Source organism: Pelmatolapia mariae, linkage group LG7 (assembly GCF_036321145.2).
Source record: "Pelmatolapia mariae isolate MD_Pm_ZW linkage group LG7, Pm_UMD_F_2, whole genome shotgun sequence".
Lineage (NCBI taxonomy): Eukaryota > Metazoa > Chordata > Actinopteri > Cichliformes > Cichlidae > Pelmatolapia > Pelmatolapia mariae.
In genome coordinates, this window is record NC_086233.1 from 39,206,595 (window position 1) to 39,225,272 (window position 18,678).

General features: G+C 43.4%; 1 protein-coding gene across 7 annotated transcripts in view; it reads right to left on the reverse strand.

Moving 5' to 3' along the window:
* akap13 (A-kinase anchoring protein 13) overlaps positions 1-18,421 on the reverse strand; it is a 61,589-nt gene extending 43,168 nt beyond the window's left edge. For all 7 annotated transcript variants that reach the window (XM_063479044.1, XM_063479048.1, XM_063479046.1 and 4 more), the window contains exons 1-4: positions 18,214-18,421; positions 2,843-2,886; positions 2,271-2,412; positions 1,518-1,615 (exon numbers count right to left, since the gene is read on the reverse strand). In XM_063479044.1, the coding sequence (XP_063335114.1) occupies positions 1,518-1,615; positions 2,271-2,412; positions 2,843-2,875 (273 nt within the window). In that variant the 5' untranslated portion in view covers positions 2,876-2,886; positions 18,214-18,421. The remainder of the gene's footprint in view (positions 1-1,517; positions 1,616-2,270; positions 2,413-2,842; positions 2,887-18,213) is intronic.
* Between the last annotated feature and the right edge of the window lie 257 nt (positions 18,422-18,678).

The following is an 18,678-nucleotide window of genomic DNA, read 5'->3' on the forward strand; positions in this document are numbered from 1 at the left end:
TCCTACAGGCTCTTTGTCAAACCTGTCAACTGTCAACTCAAGTACATCTGCTCACATCTGCCTGTTTCCTCACAGAGATGCTTTGAAGTGTGTCACACAGCCTTCTGCTGCCTAATCATCATTCTTAAACATGATGAACAAAAAAACATCACCCTCCATTGTGGAAACTGCAAACATGACCTGCAGCACACACTCATCACACACATGTCACAAAGGTGCCCCATGCTCTCAAACTGTGGTACCTATATTATTTTATAATATATATATTTTAAGAAATCCTTAACCATGAGATCCCTGAAACTGAATTTGTACTAGGTTTTATCTTGCTTGACAAACAAAGTATATTTGTTTTTACACCAGCCAATAGGGTACAGGTTTACTAGCATAGCACTCCTGAACTCTGCCTCCTGACATCTGACCCACATTAAACTCATGGACTGAACACACACCCACAACCACCTACACACACACAATGGACAAAAACAAACAAATGGCCAACTGTACCCTCATACACACAATAATAACATGGACTGAACCACCACTCACAACCACTTGCACTTTATATAGCCTCTGTACATTCTGTACAATACGATAATTATAATTCTACAACTGTTTACAACTGTTTATAAACTTGCATAGTTCATATTTCTGTATAGTTTTCATATTTATATCCTGTTCATAGCCTGTACATAGCTTGTACGCCCACCTCAGCCTGTACATACTTATAGTTATAGCATGTTCATAACATACCTTCATACCGTGTACACTGTAACATACCCATAATAGACCCATATTTTGTACCCTCATACCTATAACAGACCCATTTCTGTACTATATCTATATATCTATATTACTGCTAATATATATTTTGTAATATATCTATATTATGGCTAAAGTACTTTCTGGATGGATGCAAACTGCATTTCGTTGCCTTGTACTTGTGACATGTGCAATGACAATAAAGTTGAATTCTATTCTATTCTATTCTATTCTATTCTATTCTATTCTATATCCCGGCTGCTTTGGAGCATTAGCCCAAGTCTTTCTCCCTTGGATGCTTACGAGCAACAACCCTTGTTTCTCATTTCTGAACTGTATCAGATCCAGTCATCCTAATATCCTGGCTCACTGTGTGGTGCTCTGAAGTAGTCTCAGTGCACACAGTCTGAGAACTGAGTTGTTAATAATGTCCCTTGATGGAGGTTTCAGTCAGATACACTTGTGGCTGTGGATGGCAGTCATTAATAAGTAATAATCATATTAGAAATAAAACTGGCTCATGTGTACGTCAGTATTGTAAACAGGCCTGCTGCCTCACAGTGCTGACTGCTTTCTTCAACATATGAAGACGTGTGCCGCTTTCTGTTGTCAGGCACGTACAATCCAAACTTTAACACTCTTGTGCTCATATTGGAAGTGATCAGTTGCTGCAATAGTCTCACATCATTTCCATCCATCCCACCAGTCACATGACATCATGACAGGGCTGAACCAAAGGAGCTCTTTAATGCTGTTACCTGTATAAAGGAGAAGGTCTGCTGCGAGTGTGTGTCCACTGATCCATCAGGGCGAGCCAAACACAGTGTCACCAAGACCTGTTCACACACATTATGGCCTACACACACACACACACACACACACACACACACACACACACGCACACGCACACACACACACACACAGTCAGTTTCTGGCAGGTGATCTACATGCAGAGAACCTGATACATGATGTGTGCTAATGTGTGATCTATGGGTGGAGTTGTCAGCAGGAAACATGTTGGAGTTTCAGCAGCACATCAACAAAACCATCAAAATTATCACTCACTCACCAACAAGTTATCTACCTCAGTTCATCCATAAGACAATTAAAGAGTAAACAAATTCACTAAAGCATGAAGTATGAAGAACTGAGTACAGGAGTCCACACTGTGAATCTGTACAGATGGTCCCAGGCTCCAGATCCCAACCTAACGGAGCTCAAGTCTGGATTAGTGGAACCAACACAGGACTGCTTCAGTGGACGGTGAAAGCAGGAGGGCTCTGTAGCAGCTCCACTCATGTGAACACGCATACTTTCATCCACCTGCAAAACTTCTGCATTCTCTGTTCTGGTATTTCAAAAATCCACTCAACCAACCGCGCGAGTGTGAGTGTGTGCATGTGCATGCATGTGTACACGTATGTGTGTGTGTGTGTGTGTGTGTGTGTGCGTGTGTGTGTGTGTGTGTGTGTGCGTGTGTGTGTGTGTGTGTGTGTGTGTGTGTGTTATACCTGGACACATGGCCTGCAGTGTGACATGACTCACTCGCAGTGTGCTGCTCACGTGCCTTTGTGTAGACCCAGAGAAAATCAGGTAAAAGTCTGCTTCCTTCTCTTCGTCCTCATCAAGCTGCACCGTCAGCACACAGTCTCCCTGACAGAAAACAGTGTCACAAACATGGCATCGGCGATTGACTGCAGCAATGCTGACAGATTGCTGAGAGTCAGCTAAGTAAACACTACCTCACATCAGCTACTCTATCACAGATGATAGATGGAAAAACAGACCTATAAGCTTGGAAAACGACTGTATGGCTGAAGCTAGATGATGTTTTCAAATCGTATGGCCCCTGTGCTTCACAAAAGGAACCTCACTAGAAACAGAAATGATGGCATGTGACAGATCTGGGTCTGTGCCATCTGCTGACTCCTAGCATGTTTGGTAGTGAAGTGTGTTAGCATATTTGCTAATCAGCTGGCTAGCTGGTGTTTAAAGTGCAATTGCCACACCAGGCAAATTTAATAAGACATTCTAGCTCCTTTACAGCTCATTATGATGCCTTATAAAAACAACAGATACTTACATAAAGCAGAGCTTCCCGTGGATTCAGTTTCATGGTGTCAGACACTAGAAGAAGAGGCAAAGCAGAGATGTAACATTCACTGTGCCAGAGGAAATACACCAGGAAGTATACCAGATCTGCAACATGAAAGGTCTGAAACAGCTGAAGTGAAAAACAGTTATCTTCTCATGAAAATGTCATGCTGCTAGGATGTGTTCGCTGACAAACTGTATTTTCATCATCATCCACACATTACATACATGCTATCTGCAAAGACTGTAACATCTTGCCACCTTCTAACACACTGCTGCAGTTTTTACAGGGATGCGCCAACTGAAACTCTGAACCAACACAGCACATAAAGGTACTTGCATTTAGTTTTTTTATATTCAGAGGCCAAGATCAAGGCAACACAGAGGAAAGCTGCTATATGCTGCATGCCAGTGAACAAGACATCTACTCACTGATCCACACCATGAGGATCATAACATTGGAATGTCATTCAGACTGGAGAAATGTATTCAGACGGTAGCAAAGGGAGGGAAGGTAATCAGACTGTACTACCAGAAGGCAAAACTGCAGACATTGAAACAATCCAGCACGTAACAGCAGGGTGCAAGATGCCAGGAGGGCAGGGCATACATGGAATGCCATAACCAAGGCCGGTAGAGTATACAGAAACATCTGTGCCGAGTAAGGCCTGGAAGTCAAAATGGGTGGTTGGGAATGACCGAACTAAGATTCTGTGAGACTTTCAGATACAAACAGACAAACTGGTGATGGTTTACATTTTAGTCTAATCTAAATAAAGTTTAACACACACTGACACACTTCCACGTCCTTTCCTTCAAGTAAACCATGCTGTATGTTCTGTAATAAGGAGATGTTTGCTCAGCCTGACCTGATAAGAGGGTTATGTTCGTTTTTCCAGACGCAAACATTAAATAAGCAGTGGATTACTAGGAAGTGGAGCATGTGCGATATGTTCTTTCTGTGTGTGCGGAAAAAAGATTTTTCTACTTCAGCGTATTATCTTATCTGTTTGAAAAGAAAAACACATTTTAGCTGTGAATGTTTTGTCTTTGGTTTTTAATATGAGATTTTAGAGTGCTTCATACGCTTCACTATTAGCAGTAGCTGAATTACTAGAATGAGCAGCAGTTTGAATGTCAGACTTAATAGGAGTGGCGCTGTGTTGGCAGCACCATAGTCTGGCACAGTCTGTCAATGTGTAGCAGCTGTGGAGACGTGCAGGTGGACAGAGTGTTGCTCAGCACATGGCAAGAACTTGTTGCAGCTTTAACTTGACAATGTAGCAGTCTGCATGACTCACTTACTGTTCAAACCACACTTATTACTGACAAGTGACAGAGACACAAAGCTGCATTCAGCTCTCGTACATGCACTGATTTGGTCAGCCCTTTCACAGACAGGAAGCAGGAAGTCAGAACGAAACAGGGGAATCCTTACACACCCAAAGGACAAGACTATTTCTCTCAGACACACAAACACACAGTCTTTGTATAACAGAGCTTTTTAGAGCCTCTCATTCATGAACTGGTGGGAGGTTTTATCATTACGTCAGGTACTTAACCAAGCTGTAAAGAATCCTGCTGACTGCTCTGTAGCCAAGACAGAAATCTGACATTTTGTCTGTTTAGCAAGGAGTCTTTTTCTCATTGGCTGGCCACAAACGCCAAGCTCTGTTTAACTCTGTCTTTGTCTTTTATCACAACTGTGCCCAACGTCTGAGAGTTGCAGTGAAGCTGCAACATAAAGGAGGACATCATCAACACACACTTGCAGCTCTGCTGCATTTTTACATTCGATATTCAGTCTTGCTTGCAGCGATTAATGAGCTCTCACATTCCTGAGCTGAAGAGTTCTGCCCTGAGGCTGATTCATGCTTTCCACTCATGCCACTATACTCTGGTACCTTAGTGGCAGAGTTCTCCTTTGCTGAACATGAACATCTTTAAAGTCACTTTTAAACTGTTACTGAAGAAATCAAATGACAGCTGTCTGTGCTTTCTATATAAAAGCAGCGAGCATTTCTTTAGCATGACAATTTGTGTGTCAATTAGAGACTTGATCCAGGTTAGTGGGTAAAGAGGCTCGCTCAGTAGAGACTTCTAAGTGGCTAAACCGGATCTTCTTGTCTTTCTGCCTGCAAAGATAATCCTCACCCTCCCATGGATGTATGTATGCGTCGTGTGAATGTGTGTATAAATCTGTGTGTGCCTGCTCACACCCCCCATCCCACAGCAGGGGCTCATTAGACATCAATCTGTTCACTGATTCTGCTCTGCAGCTGTCCAAGTACAGACTATCAGCTTTAATTCAAAGGGTTTAACAAAGACCCGAATCAACTCTTTAGGAATTATGGCCATTTTTACAGTCTCCCATTTCCAGAGGCTCAAAAGTAAGTGAGCAGTTGATGACAAACTGTTTCATGGCCCATAAAAGATCTGGAGTCAATTCTAAGTGTTGAACTTGCATTTGCCATCTGTTCACTGAAACTCGCAGAATGATGGAGAGGAAATGTATGAAGAAGGAAGATTATGATCTGAAGCATCCACATGATCTGTCAGCATGGTGGAGGGAGCATTATGGTATGGGCATGTACGGCTGCGGGTCACTGGTGTTTGTTGATGATGTGACTCCTGATAGAAGCAGCAGGATGAATTGTGAAGTGTACAGGGCAGCACTCTGCTCACATTTAGACTAATGCTGCAACACTGAGCAGAAAGAGGTTCACAGTGCAGATGATAACGATCCAAAACAAACTGCAAAAGCAACCCAAGAGAGACTATAATATATCATTTAAAGAAAAAAAAGGCAGACAAATCAGGTAATCTGTCTGTTCTCTGGTTTCTAGTAAAGCTGACCACATTTAAAAATCTGCACATTTCTGGATTTCATAAAGTCTCTTTGGTCAGGTAGACTGACACAGAGAACTTTTTCCCTTTTGGTGGCTCGGGCTTTAGTAACTATTATTTTGTCTGTGTCTATTAATAAGTGTGGACATTAACTTTAATAGAAAAGTCATAATGTCTGCGTTCATATCTCTTGGTAAATATGGAGGTCTAACACTTTTTCGGTTTCAGATTGTGTTGGGTTGGGGTCAGAGGGCAACAGTGGGCTGTAGAAGGTTAAATACACTGTGCAGGTTTAGAATTAAGAGTTAAGTGTTGTTCATTCGATTTCCTTTTTACACCTATTAGTATACTGGATCCAACTATGGACAGGTCACAGCAAAATCAGTCAAATAACAGATGAAGAAATTTACAGGCTTGTTAGATATGTGCAAGAAAAAAATGAATAAAAGGAAAAAGCATGTTAAAATGGAACACTGAAAATTGGGGAAAAGCTGCTCCTTTACCAAATAATAGCTTACCAGTGGACTAAACCTCATGGGGAGAAGTTTTAAATCCAATAAGTTCTGCCTTTGACTTCTTTGAGTTAGCACAAGACTCCCCAGATTGAAGAAGCTCTCCACAGGCACACTCGAGGGTATTGCTGTGTTTCATGGAAAGAGTCTATCCTGAAAAAGTTCGGGATCCTCAAATGTTCAATAACTTCAGTGTCTGAGTCAAAGGAAGCAGTATCCTGCTCTTCAAATACAAAGAAGTCATTTTCAGTGATGCTGCAGGCCGAAGTCTGTCACTAAAGCGCTGCATCTTACTGCTCATTGTGGGACAAATGATGACAGTCAGCACTTTAGTGCTTCTCTTCTTTTACAATGTGGTTTTCGTCTCGATCACGGACAACATAGGTTGTCCGTGATTGTTGGCTTTGTTCAATACTAAGGCAGTATGACTTTAGAGAAAGTGCATTTATGCTGACCTCTGTACTACAGCATTAGGCAGACTAGCTGTCATGGAAGAGCCTGAAACAGAATTTATACTGCTGCCACTATAGCACTTATCTTCACCAAAGTCACAGTTCTGACTATGAAATATTCCTGAAGCACCTGATTCGCCCATTCAGTGATGGCTGTAATGTCTACTCCACTGTAGACAGCAGTCAGTTATTGGATGGGAACGTCACTGATATGGGATACTTGTCTGTGTACTTGATTACTAAAATAACCCACAGCTGCAGTTTTATATAAATGACTGTAATTTGTCATGTATTTTTTTTAGGATTCTTCTGCTTCTGCGTTAAAAGCCTTAATAAGTCCCAACCTTAACAAATGGCAGGCTCCATACGGTCAAATTGTGTCTCCATCTAATCGCTGAGCTATAGCACATGCTGATGAGCGAGTTATCTGTTGTTACACAGTGTTCTGTGACCATGGCAGACAGATAACTATACTCTATAAATATTCTAGGCTTACAGACTGCATACAGACTGCTGCCCTGTGCTGCTGTTTGACGCCTTTGCAAGAGAAAATAAAAAAACAGTTTCTGTGCTGTGTGCACCTCAATTCATTTCATGTTTCCACAATGACCTTGGTGTCAGCTATGGGATCCTATGACTGACTGGCATCTGGGGTCTGAGATGGACATAGACTGATTATTCCTGAAAAGTGCTAAGACCAACTACACTGGCATTTTCATCAAAAGACCACATTGTCTTCAAGGGTGAGAGATCGGAAGAAATTGTTATAATTTTGAAAAAATTTTGATTGTTTCTCTGTGTTCACACCTGGTGTAGAGTTCATTACAGGGCTGAGTAAACCCAGGGAGCTCAGCAGAACAACTTTAAATGACTTTCAAAAGGAGAAAGTAATCGAGGACCTGGTCCTCCTCGCTGTATTGACTGCTCCATCATATAATAGTGGAAAACGGTTTGGATTTATAGCCTATAGACAAAACGAAGGAAGATTCAGCATGAGGAAGCTAAATCAGCTGGAAGAGAAAGCAAATCTTAGAATACAAGAGGTAAAATGGTAAATGACCTGGTTCTTAAATAGTGGTTTTCTACTCTACCTGAGCATTCAAAGCTCTTTATACAACAAGACTCTTAAACACACTTAAAGCCATTCAAACAAGCACTTTTTTTTCCTATGCTTAAGTACTTTCATTCTAATATCCAAACTCCAATGGAGCACAACTTGAGGTTAGTATCTTGCCCAAGGTTATTTGGCATGCACACTGGAGCAGGCAGGGATTGAACCACCAACCTTCTAATTAGTAGATGAGCAGTGCCCTACACTACGAAGCTCGTTCAACATATCCAGGGTATCTTTCAGTTATCTGGATTCACTTATCTTAACACTGGGGATCAGGCTAAACGGTCATACAAAGCTGGTTATCAAATCGCTAAGCTAACCCAGGGTTAACTACTACCTACTACAGAAGTGTTATCAAATGGCGACAAAAAATATCAAAATGTTATAAAAATATACCAGTAAAATGCACAGCTGTTTGGCTCTTTGCCTATGCGACGAAGCTTCGGAGCAGCTTAAGTCACCATTGTGATTTACTCCAGTAAGAAGTCAACCACCTTTGTAGTACAAAAAACCCAGGGTTAACCTTAAAAATCTGGCTTGTATTACAAGCCTTGGCTGGTTTTATTAAACCCAAACCACCTGGAAGAATTAAATGTGTGAAAGTATGAGTGAGAATGCAGGGACAGAAAGGAAGCTAAAAAAGGATAAGGGTAAAACAGATAACTCATCTCTAGAGTTATCTTGATTGTATCCTTTCTTAGAGCCTCAAAGTGTCATGGACTGCTATGTTCAAGGCAGAAATAGGGACTCCAATGCAAACTGAGGGTTTAAATACACAAGAGGACATTAGGAAGGAGTGGAGACACCTGAGGAACAACACAAAGCTAAACTAAATCTAACTAATGATATAAGGAGATGAAAATCTCAACACAACACACTTGACACAAGCAACTATCTGTGGTGGAGTGTGGTTTGTGGTTCAGCTGCAGGGGAGAGATGAAGCAGTGGGTTCAGGGTGTGGTGTCAGGGGAGGCTGACCAGAACAGCTGATTTCCATTATCTAATCCTGCCTCCCCTATATAGGTTGGATACCGAGAGCTGATGGGAGAGGTGTGTATGGTGTTGGACTGAACGGAAGTATGGCAGCTGGAAAGCTGTACAAGAAGACTGAGCAAAAATCCAATGTAAATAAACATACACGTACCTTGGAAAGTTGTGTGCGTCGGGTCCTTTGTCACACTATTAAAATAAAACAGGAAGTAACTAACACCAAGACCAGGACTAAGACATACAAACTTGACAGAGCAAAACCTGGCGTAACGATCCTCTTTTCTACCAAGACTAGCGACTGGAACATGGAATGTCACCTCTCTGGTTGGGAATGAGCCTCAGCTAGTGCATTAGGTTTAAAGGTACCGGGTAGATATAGTCAGGCTCACCTCAGTGCACAGCTTGGGCTCTGGAACCAGTCTCCCGGAGAGGAGCTGGATTCTGGTTCAGTTTGGAGTTGCCCTTGGTGAGAGGCAGCAGGCTGGGGCTCCATTAGTCAAACTTGGATACAGGAGGAACAATGCGGTTTTCAGCCCGGTCGCAGAACACTGGACCAGCTCTTTACTCTCTCAAGGATACTTGAGGGTGCATGGGGGTTTGCCCAACCAGTATACATGTGTTTTGTGGACTTGGAGAAGGCGTTTGACCACGTTCCTCTGAGCATTCTGTGGGAGGTGCTTCAGGAGTATGGAGTGTCTGGCCCTTTGCTATTAGCCATACAAACTTGACAGAACTCGATCCTTAAACAACCACTGCAAGAGCTTGGTCCGCATAACTGGCAATAAGTCGGACTCATTCCCTGTTTGTGTTGGACTCCACCAGGGCAGCCCTTTGTCACCAATTCTGTTCATAATTTGACCATCGTGCTAAAGCAAGAGCTGAGCGTAAAAGCAAAAGTGTCGATTTACCGGCTGATCTATGTCCCTACCCTCACCTATGGTCACGAGCTTCGGGTAGTGGCCAAAAGAACAAGATCGCAGATACAAGCGGCGGAAATTAGCTTTCTCCAAAGGGTAGCTGGCTTCTCCCTTAGAGATTGGGTGGGCCCAATCTCTTCCACATCAAAAGGAGCCAGTTGAGGTGGTTCGGGCATCTGATAAGGACGCCTCCTGAGTGAGGTGTTCCGGGCATGTCCCACCGGGAGGAGGCCCCGGGGCAAACCCGGGACACAATGGAGAAAATATATCTCTCGCCTACCCTGGGAATGCCTCGGTGTTCCCCTTGGACAAGCTGTACGAGGTGGCAGGGGAGAGGGAGGTCTGTGCTTCTCTGCTTAGCCTGCTGCCTCTGCGACCCAGCCCAGGATAAGGGGCAGAAAATGGATGGATGGATGGATGGATGGATGGATGGCACAACCTTAAAAAGGCGGTTCATGGTCGAAAACCCTCCAAGGTGGCTGAATAACAACAATTCTGCAAAGATGGGTGGGCCAAAATTCCTCTTAATTACTGGAATTATTACTGCTAGTTTCACTGCTAGTTTTAAGCATTCCAACATGTTTTGTGTAAACTGCAGAAAACATACACACACTGCCATTGTATGTCAAACACATATAAAGACTGAAAAAACATGCACACGCACACGCACTCTCTCACACACACACACACACACACACACACACACACACACACACACACACACACACACACACACACACACACACACACACACACACACTCACACACACTTGGCTCTGGTGACAGAAACAGAGAGAAGGGCATGTTTCCACAACTTGTTGTAATTATGTGTTTTAAGACTGAATGCTGACACCGGCTGTTCTTTCCAAAAATTTACGGTGAGAGCCTACCTCAGCTGGTGGTAAGCTATGTCTGGTATGGCAGGAATGACAGAGTAGCAGAGAGAGAGAGTGGAAGGAAGAAGTGAGGGGTGCTGTGCTTCACTCCGTCACAGACTTCAGTGGAGCTGCAAAAGGCTGGGCTCTTATCACAACACACCAGCTCAGCCACAGCCAATCAGCTGCTGCTTCTGGCAAAGCTCCGCCAGCCTTTAACCCACATTTTTACAGGCTTTCACCTTGAATAAAATACCAAGGCCTGGATTATAAGGACCAGAGATAACAGCAGAGGATGAAAACAAACACAACACTAAGTCAGATTTTGGGCTTTTGAGAATTTGGTGTAGAAGATTAATGAAGATCTATTAATTCATTATTAAACTGTATTTGCTGATATCACACCTGTAGGACACACTGCACTTTTGTGCTGTTTTGGTTTATCATACATCTCTCAATAACCTGGTGTGTTTCTGGAGCAATCAGTGAGGCCAGACTGAAGACATGAGTCGCTTGGTCTATTCATTTCAGGCAGCTGCTGCAGGTAGTGTGGTGTGGTTGTGGTTGTGGTTGTGTTGTGGTGTGGTTGTGTTGTGTTGTGTTGTGTTGTGGTGGTGGCACACTTTGGCCCTTTAGTACCAACTGAGATGTGTTTAAATCCCACAGCCTACCTGAGTATTGCTGCTGATCATGTGCATCCCAATGTATAGTTCCAGCAGAATAATGTGCTACATCTCAAAGCTCAGATCACCTCAAAGAGATATTTGCTGCGCTAAAACAGCCTCCATATTTACCAGATCTCAATCCAACAGAGCACCTTTGGGATGTGGTGAAACTGTTACAAATCTGGAGCAACTGTGTGATGGAATCATTTCAACATTGACCAAAACTCCATCGGAATGTTTCCAGTACACTGTTAGATGAGCTGGTCTAGCTACTGAGCTGCAGTTGCAGTGGTGGTGAATCCTCTTACTCACACACCCCAGTGACTTACTGGTGCACATTTTAGTAAACAGTTTAGTAAACTAAGCCTTGGCCCACATGAAGGGATGGGCCTAGCATATTTCAGTTGTACACTTGTAGTGTGACCGCTGTCACAACCCAGCACAGATGTCACTTCCTCAGTTACAGCTAACTCTGGAAAAGTCATTTTGTTTAAGTAATTAAATATCTGAGAGAAGAGTGTCACCACTTTTCTAACCACAAAAATGCATAAAGTTATTAAAAATGAATCATTCAATGACAAATTAAGCCGCTAAAAGATCTGTTCACTGGAACTCACTACACGAGGTCCATAAAGGGTTGATGTCAGTGCAGAAAGACTAAAAACAACTTACGAGTGACCAACAATCTGTTACATTCTTAAAAAGAAGAACCGCTCCGGGCGGCTCAGGAAAACCAACAGGCCTGGAAGTCAACAAAAACAACTAAAGTTCACGACTGCAGAATTATTTCCTGGGGAAGAAAAGCCCTTACAACATCTAACAAGAGAACTCCTGAGTGAATAAGTGTACAAGAGACGGTTTACAACAAGGTACAAGCCACTGGTTAGACTCAAGAACAGGAAGGCCAGAGTAGACTTTTCCACCTCAGTGCTAGGAAAAAAAATCAGTGGACAGATGACAGCCAGATTAACTTGCACCAGAATGATGGTAAGAGAAAAGCATTGACCAGCTCATTATCTGTCATCATCTGTCAAACGTGGTGTAGGAAACCTTATGTTTCCCATGTTGTCGTCATGTATGCCTCCCAGTGGAAGCGGGTCACTGGAGTTTACTGATGATGTGACCGCTGACAGAAGGATTAATTATGATTAATTATGAAGTGAACTGTCACCAGAACAACTTACAAAGCTTTTGGTACCAAAACTTTGAAAATGCAACAGTACTTGTTTATTACAGGTTAAAGTTGATGTCAGCGACACATGTCTACAAGTGTTCCAGTCCATCGTTACACTCATTTAGTGGCCAGCCTGCCAGGACACGTCAGGATATTGTTTCTGAGTGTGATGTTACAACAAGGAGAAATATCAGTTTCATCACTTGCCTAAGTGTCTGTCTGTGGATCTCTCAACAACCAACCTTATTTAATCATTTTAAAACGTACGGCAACAATATAGGAAATGTCAAGGCTATACTCACTGCAATTGTGCATGTCCTACGAGTCACTGTGCTTTCAACAGCATACTATATATGAAGCTTACCATGCCTGCTTCAAAGCAGCCGCGTGGACATGTTCTGTGCCTGCTGGGGTTTCCTCCGGGTGCCTCGTCACACATTCCAAAGACAAACTGGTGATTCTTTACTGGCCACAGGCCAATATGTGAGTATGTCCACAGCTCATCTCAGGGCTGTTGACCTGTCTAAGGTATAGCCCACCCCGTCTCTCTACCTCAGGGTGGGTTGCTGCTTAGGAAATTTGATAGATGGTGAAGAGAGGAATATTATGTAATCTTTATATTTTGTTCATCATTTACATTCATACTTGTGAACACAAGTCCAGACAAACACAGGAGAACTGGTTAATATATGAACTGACATAGTGCTTTTCTACTCTGAGCACTTTACTAGAAGCCTCATCCCCTCAGTCACACACATCCATACAAGAACTTTTGTTTAACATTCAGCACACGCACTCACACTGTAGTCAATGCATTAGGGGCAAATCAGGGTTCAGTATCTTGGCATGGATGGAAGCTCCTTTTAAATACTACATAATATATACTCAGTTAAAAGACACTGGAGAGGTCTAAGCTTAACTACTCTTGTTCTTTGCTAATTATAAATTGGAACTACTCAGCATCTATTTTTAACAGTGTGTATATGCCAGAATATTTTGGAATGACGTACAACATCACATTAGGCAGAGAACTGGACAAATAATTCAGTTTAAAGAGAAGGAGATTACAGCGTGTTTAGCGGATGAGGACATAAAATAAAATGAAATGAAACAATGAAATAAACATACTATGTTTTGGACAAATTTCATGTAAACTATGGTCTCTGTATAAATTTTATTTCATATTGTTATCCTTTTATTATTTTTTGTCAGAGTGACAAGTCCGAAAAATACACCACAATGTCACTGCACTGGAACCAGAGCTGCTTCTACCTGCGTGCCATCCAGAATGACTTGATTCTAATGACAAAAAGCAACAACAATAATGAACCTCGCTCTTTTTATTAGTATTCCCATGCTACAGTTCTGTTGTTCAATGATGTGATTCAGTATTGGAACAATCCTTCCAAGTGATCAGCTAACAAGGCTAACTTGGTTAGCAAGCGACATCCACAGCCTGCATCGGTGCAATGCACAGACTGAGTGAAAGGATCAAACAAAGCGTCAGGAGTTCACTGAAAAGTGGAGCACAGACTTTATGACTGTCTGTCAGCAAAGAGCACAAACATGGATGAGAGGTCCAGCTCTGGGACTCCAACTTGACACCATCCACCTGTCAAAGAGGCCACGCCCACTCAGTCATGCAGACTTTAAGCCCCTATAACTCCAGGAATTACTAATGTCAGTGTCACAGGTGCCGAGAATATATATTCGAAGTTTGAGAAAGAATCACACACAGACCGTGCTGTGAACATGTGTGCAGACTGTGGTTTTGGGCTCTAACTGACTGTTTCAGTGTCTGGAGCTTTTAATCAACCTGGGACTGCTGCTGCTCCCGCCCTCAGGAACAATGACAGAATGACAGAGACGCAGCCAATGGCAGCAGAGTTTTACTACTGCAGACAGCACTGTGAAAAACTATTGGCCCCTTCCTGATTTCTTAGTTATTTGCATATTTGTCACACTTCCATGTTTCAAATCATCAAACCAATTTCCATATTAGTCAGCTATAACCTGAGTAAACACCAAATGCAATTATTAAATGATTATTCATCAATTAAAAAGCTATCCTGGCCCTGTGTGAAAAAGTAATTCCCTAACCCTGATCACTGACAGAGGACTGTGCTCGAGTGTTTGTGGTAACTGGCAGTGACTAACAAAGTGACTGCTGGGTGCATCTCTGGGACTATTGTGACCTACTTTTGTGGAAGTGGACTTCTGGGAGGCGCTCTTGCTGCCGGGGAAGAATGGCAGCAGTAAGATGTTCACAGCTCAAACTTTACACGCTGAAGTTTATGCAAATCTCACAACGTGAAAATACAAGTGATTTAAAAAATCGTCCTTGTACAGTTGTTATGAATCTTTATAAGTCACGGGTTTGGATTTTGTGAAGGCTTACACACCATCCACTACGTCTCTGCTTCACTTTTTATTTTCATGTTAGCACAAACTGGCAAGTATACGTGTCTGGGCGATTCAAGTCAAACTATCCTGACCTCAGATGCAATCACACAGCTGAGCTCTGGCTGCTGTCACTTGCAGGCAATTACTGTTGCAAAGATATTTATACATGTGCCAAATTCCACAGGGGTGACACAGTGGCTTCATTAGGAGCACAGATCAGCCCGCAGAATCATCACTGAGACAACATGGCTGCACATGGACAGACTTTTCTCCTGAAACTTTGTAAGCTTTGGTAGTGTTGTGAACAGCACTAGCATGGTGACATGGCAAGCAGGAGAGCATGCTTTCAGTGACATCTGCACTCTGATAAGACCGCAGAGCAGACGCTTCTGATACCTTTGCCTTTTTCAGCAAAATGAAGCATGAGACAAAAAACCCAAAAAGAGGATTTTAATGAGAGCTGTTCGTGTATGTGCCTACAGCACAAAGCAACAACCTCTGTCTGTCCTGCTTCGCTATGGGAACAGTTACGATGTAGAGTGAGGGAGCTTCTTGTCAGACTGTTTCTCTCTATTACTGCTGCAGTCACAGCACAACATACAAGCGCTACGCAGGACCTCCTGAGAAACATCAGCCGTGCTCCGACACTGTCGAGTTCACTTTAAAGACGCCTGAGAGGAAACACGTCTGCTCGCTGTGACCTCACAACATTTTAATAACGTTTGTGTCTGTGCACTCTTTGGAAACAAACTGAATCAGTCAGTGGGATCAGAAAAGCACAGCAACGCTGTGTTAGACTGCGGTAACAGCTGGGCCTGTGTGGACTGCCTGCACACAGTCATGTACACCGGCACATTCTGACATCTCATATCAGCATTTTAATATCTACTTTTTAATTCATCTGAGAGAACACCGTCACTGGCCATCAACTTAGCTTTTAAGAAATTTTAGCTGCTGCTAACCAGCTAAGGAGCCCGAGAGGAATAAGATAAAAAGCTAGAAATGAAGAACAGCCAACATATCAGGGAGTCAGCTGTTTCCATCTCATGTTTTCTTACCGGCTGACCTCAATATCACCTAGCTGCCTCTCCGCACGGTCTGTCCTTCTGTGGTTGGATGGACTCAAACTCCACTGTCTTGGACTGCAGCTGGAACATTAGTCTCTACTCTGTTCTCTAGTTCCTGTCAGCTTCAAGGTCACACTAACGAAAAAGTAAAGCAAGTAGCGTTCATCTGCATTATGTCTCACGCAATCATTTATTTAAGAAAGCACACACTGCACTGCTGTGCATCACAACACCCAGGACAAGTACGACTCAGAACAACAAATACAGCGTTCAGAAGACGTGCTAGCAGAGTGAGAGAGCATGACTCAACAGTAAAGCATGCAGCACTGGTTAACCCCACATAGCATGGCTGACTGCTGTGTGACAGAGCCACAGACAGACCGGAGAAAAGCAACAGTGTGTGCTTCTGCCTTTTAAAGAGCCTGTAAGATAAAGCTCTAAATAGGAGTGCTTGACAGCCACATGTTCTCAAAGATTTCTGAAACATCCACACAGCACTCCGCCCGTCTGTCAGCATGAAGGAGGCCTGCTCATTTTGCAGATTCCCCGGTTTCCACACTTGATCTGAAACAGACAGACGACCCAGCTGCTCACTAACTGTGTGGGGAAGAGCAGCTAAGACCATGATCAATACGGTCCCTCCGTTAGGCTCTAAAGCAAGAACAGAGAATGTCCAACAGGAGATGTCACTGCTTGGTTCTTCTTCTGTGGTAAACCTCTTAACCCTTATTAGCTCATCAACAGATTCCCTCATCTGCCTTTTCCAAATCATGTTTAATTTGTCTTGATGGAAAAGGTGATGAGTTGAAGGAAAAGTCAAAAGGACAGCGTGAGACGAATGTGAATTACATAAACACAAGCTCAAACGGTATAAAAGATGGACAGCTTCTTGATGAAAGTGCCTTAAAGCTGGACAGCAGAGAACAACCTGTAACTAAAGCATGACTTTTGATCCTACATAACTCTATGTGAAAGCAGCTCTCTAATGAGTTCACAGGCTCAATCACACATTTTGGGTCCAAACAAATAACATATTAAATTCACTTTGTAAACTTTTGGTCATCTCAGAAGTCAGAAGTGACACATAAGGTGACAGATGAGCTCACGCAGGAGGCTCTGTGGATCTATGATGTTTGCAGACGACATAGCTATTCGTAGTGAGAACAGAGAGCAGGTGAAGGAGAGCCTGGAGAGGTGGAGGTATGCTTTATATTGTAAGACAGACCCTACAATCATTGAGATCAACCTTCTAAAGCAAATGACAGTGTACAAGAGAGGTGAAGAAGAGAGTCAAGGCAGGGTGGAGTGAGTGGTAATGAGTGTCATGATTTGTGAGAGACACATTGCAACAAGAAAAGCGACGCTGAGCTGGTTTGAACAAAGGATGCTCAATCTAGAGCTGCCAGGCAGGAGGAAACGAGGAAGAGCTCAGAGTGGATGATGGATGCAGTGAAGGAGAACTTGCAGAGGTTGCGCTAACAAGTGGAGGATGTTACATGGAACAGGGTGAGATGCAGGCAGATGATACGCTGTGGCGACCCTCCACCTGGAGCACTGACGCAGTGCACCACCTTCAGTACATCAGCATGCTTCTCGGGTTAGTCCTCAAAGGAAGAGGGTGTTTTCTACCACTGTCAGAAGTGGTAATTAAAAATTTAAAATTTTCTGCCAAATGAATAGACAGAAATGCACTGTCTGCAGTGCAGGAACAACTGCTTAATAAAGTGAGTATGAGTGATGGTGGTGATGATCTTTCCACCTCCGGGGTTGGAGCAGGAAAGGCTGGCATGAATGGAAGCATGCCTGTGCTGAGCAAGCAGCTCAACTGTACTGAGAGAGAAAAGCTAACAGCTGGAAAGAGAATGGCCAGATTGCAAAGCTCCCTCCCATCAGGCCTCATACACCCAGAGCATAGCTGTGTGTGTCAGTAATCAGCTCTTCAAAACCTGCATGAACTCTTTCATACCTCGTGTGACATCTGCCCAGCAGACTCCTGTTCTCTCCTCACTCCTCATATATTTTTACTGCACCTTATTTTAAACCTTTTACATTTTCCTAATTATTCTCTAATGGGTTTACTGAGCCCTACCGTACTGTTTTACTTTATCGTATTATTTGTGTTTTTATAGTAAGTATTCTGTATTTTCAGAGGGCTTTTTCCATACCTTATTAAGACGCTTTATGATATTTGCTTTCAGCTTCTCCAAAACTGGAGAAGCTGAAAGCTGAACTGAAGGCGCGATGACCGAGAACCAAACAGCGCGCACAAACAAACACACACAGAGACACACCAGGACAAGCGCTTTGTTTGCGGACAGCTGCCCTGCTGTGCGGCTCTGCTTACCTCGCTGCGGTGGTTTGAGGCAGAAATCAGCCTGTTGCTCCCTCACAGAGGCAGACACGGCTCACTGTGCTGAGCTGTTTCCAGGTCCATGAGGACGGAGTCTGTGCTGTAGCGGTTTCCTGAACTCAGCTTCGAGTGAAATCACCGCGGAGACAAACAGCGCTGTGACGCACGGAACTGCTTTACTTTGAAGGGGAGCCTCTTCCTGCTGTACCCCGGGACCCTGCGCAGATTCGTGGATCAGTAATGAGCTGTGACAAGTTGTTCCAGCTCAGTTCAGTGGGCTTGTACACCGAGAACAAGCAGACTGCCCACAGGGGCACACATGCAGGGACTTGTGGCGCTGAGCTCCTCAGACTGACCCCTCGTGGTACACGAACAAGAGTACAGCAGAGCACACTAACCGCACAGTGTGCCTTTACCCAGCACAGTAAAGTGAACACACACACAACACACGCTGTACTT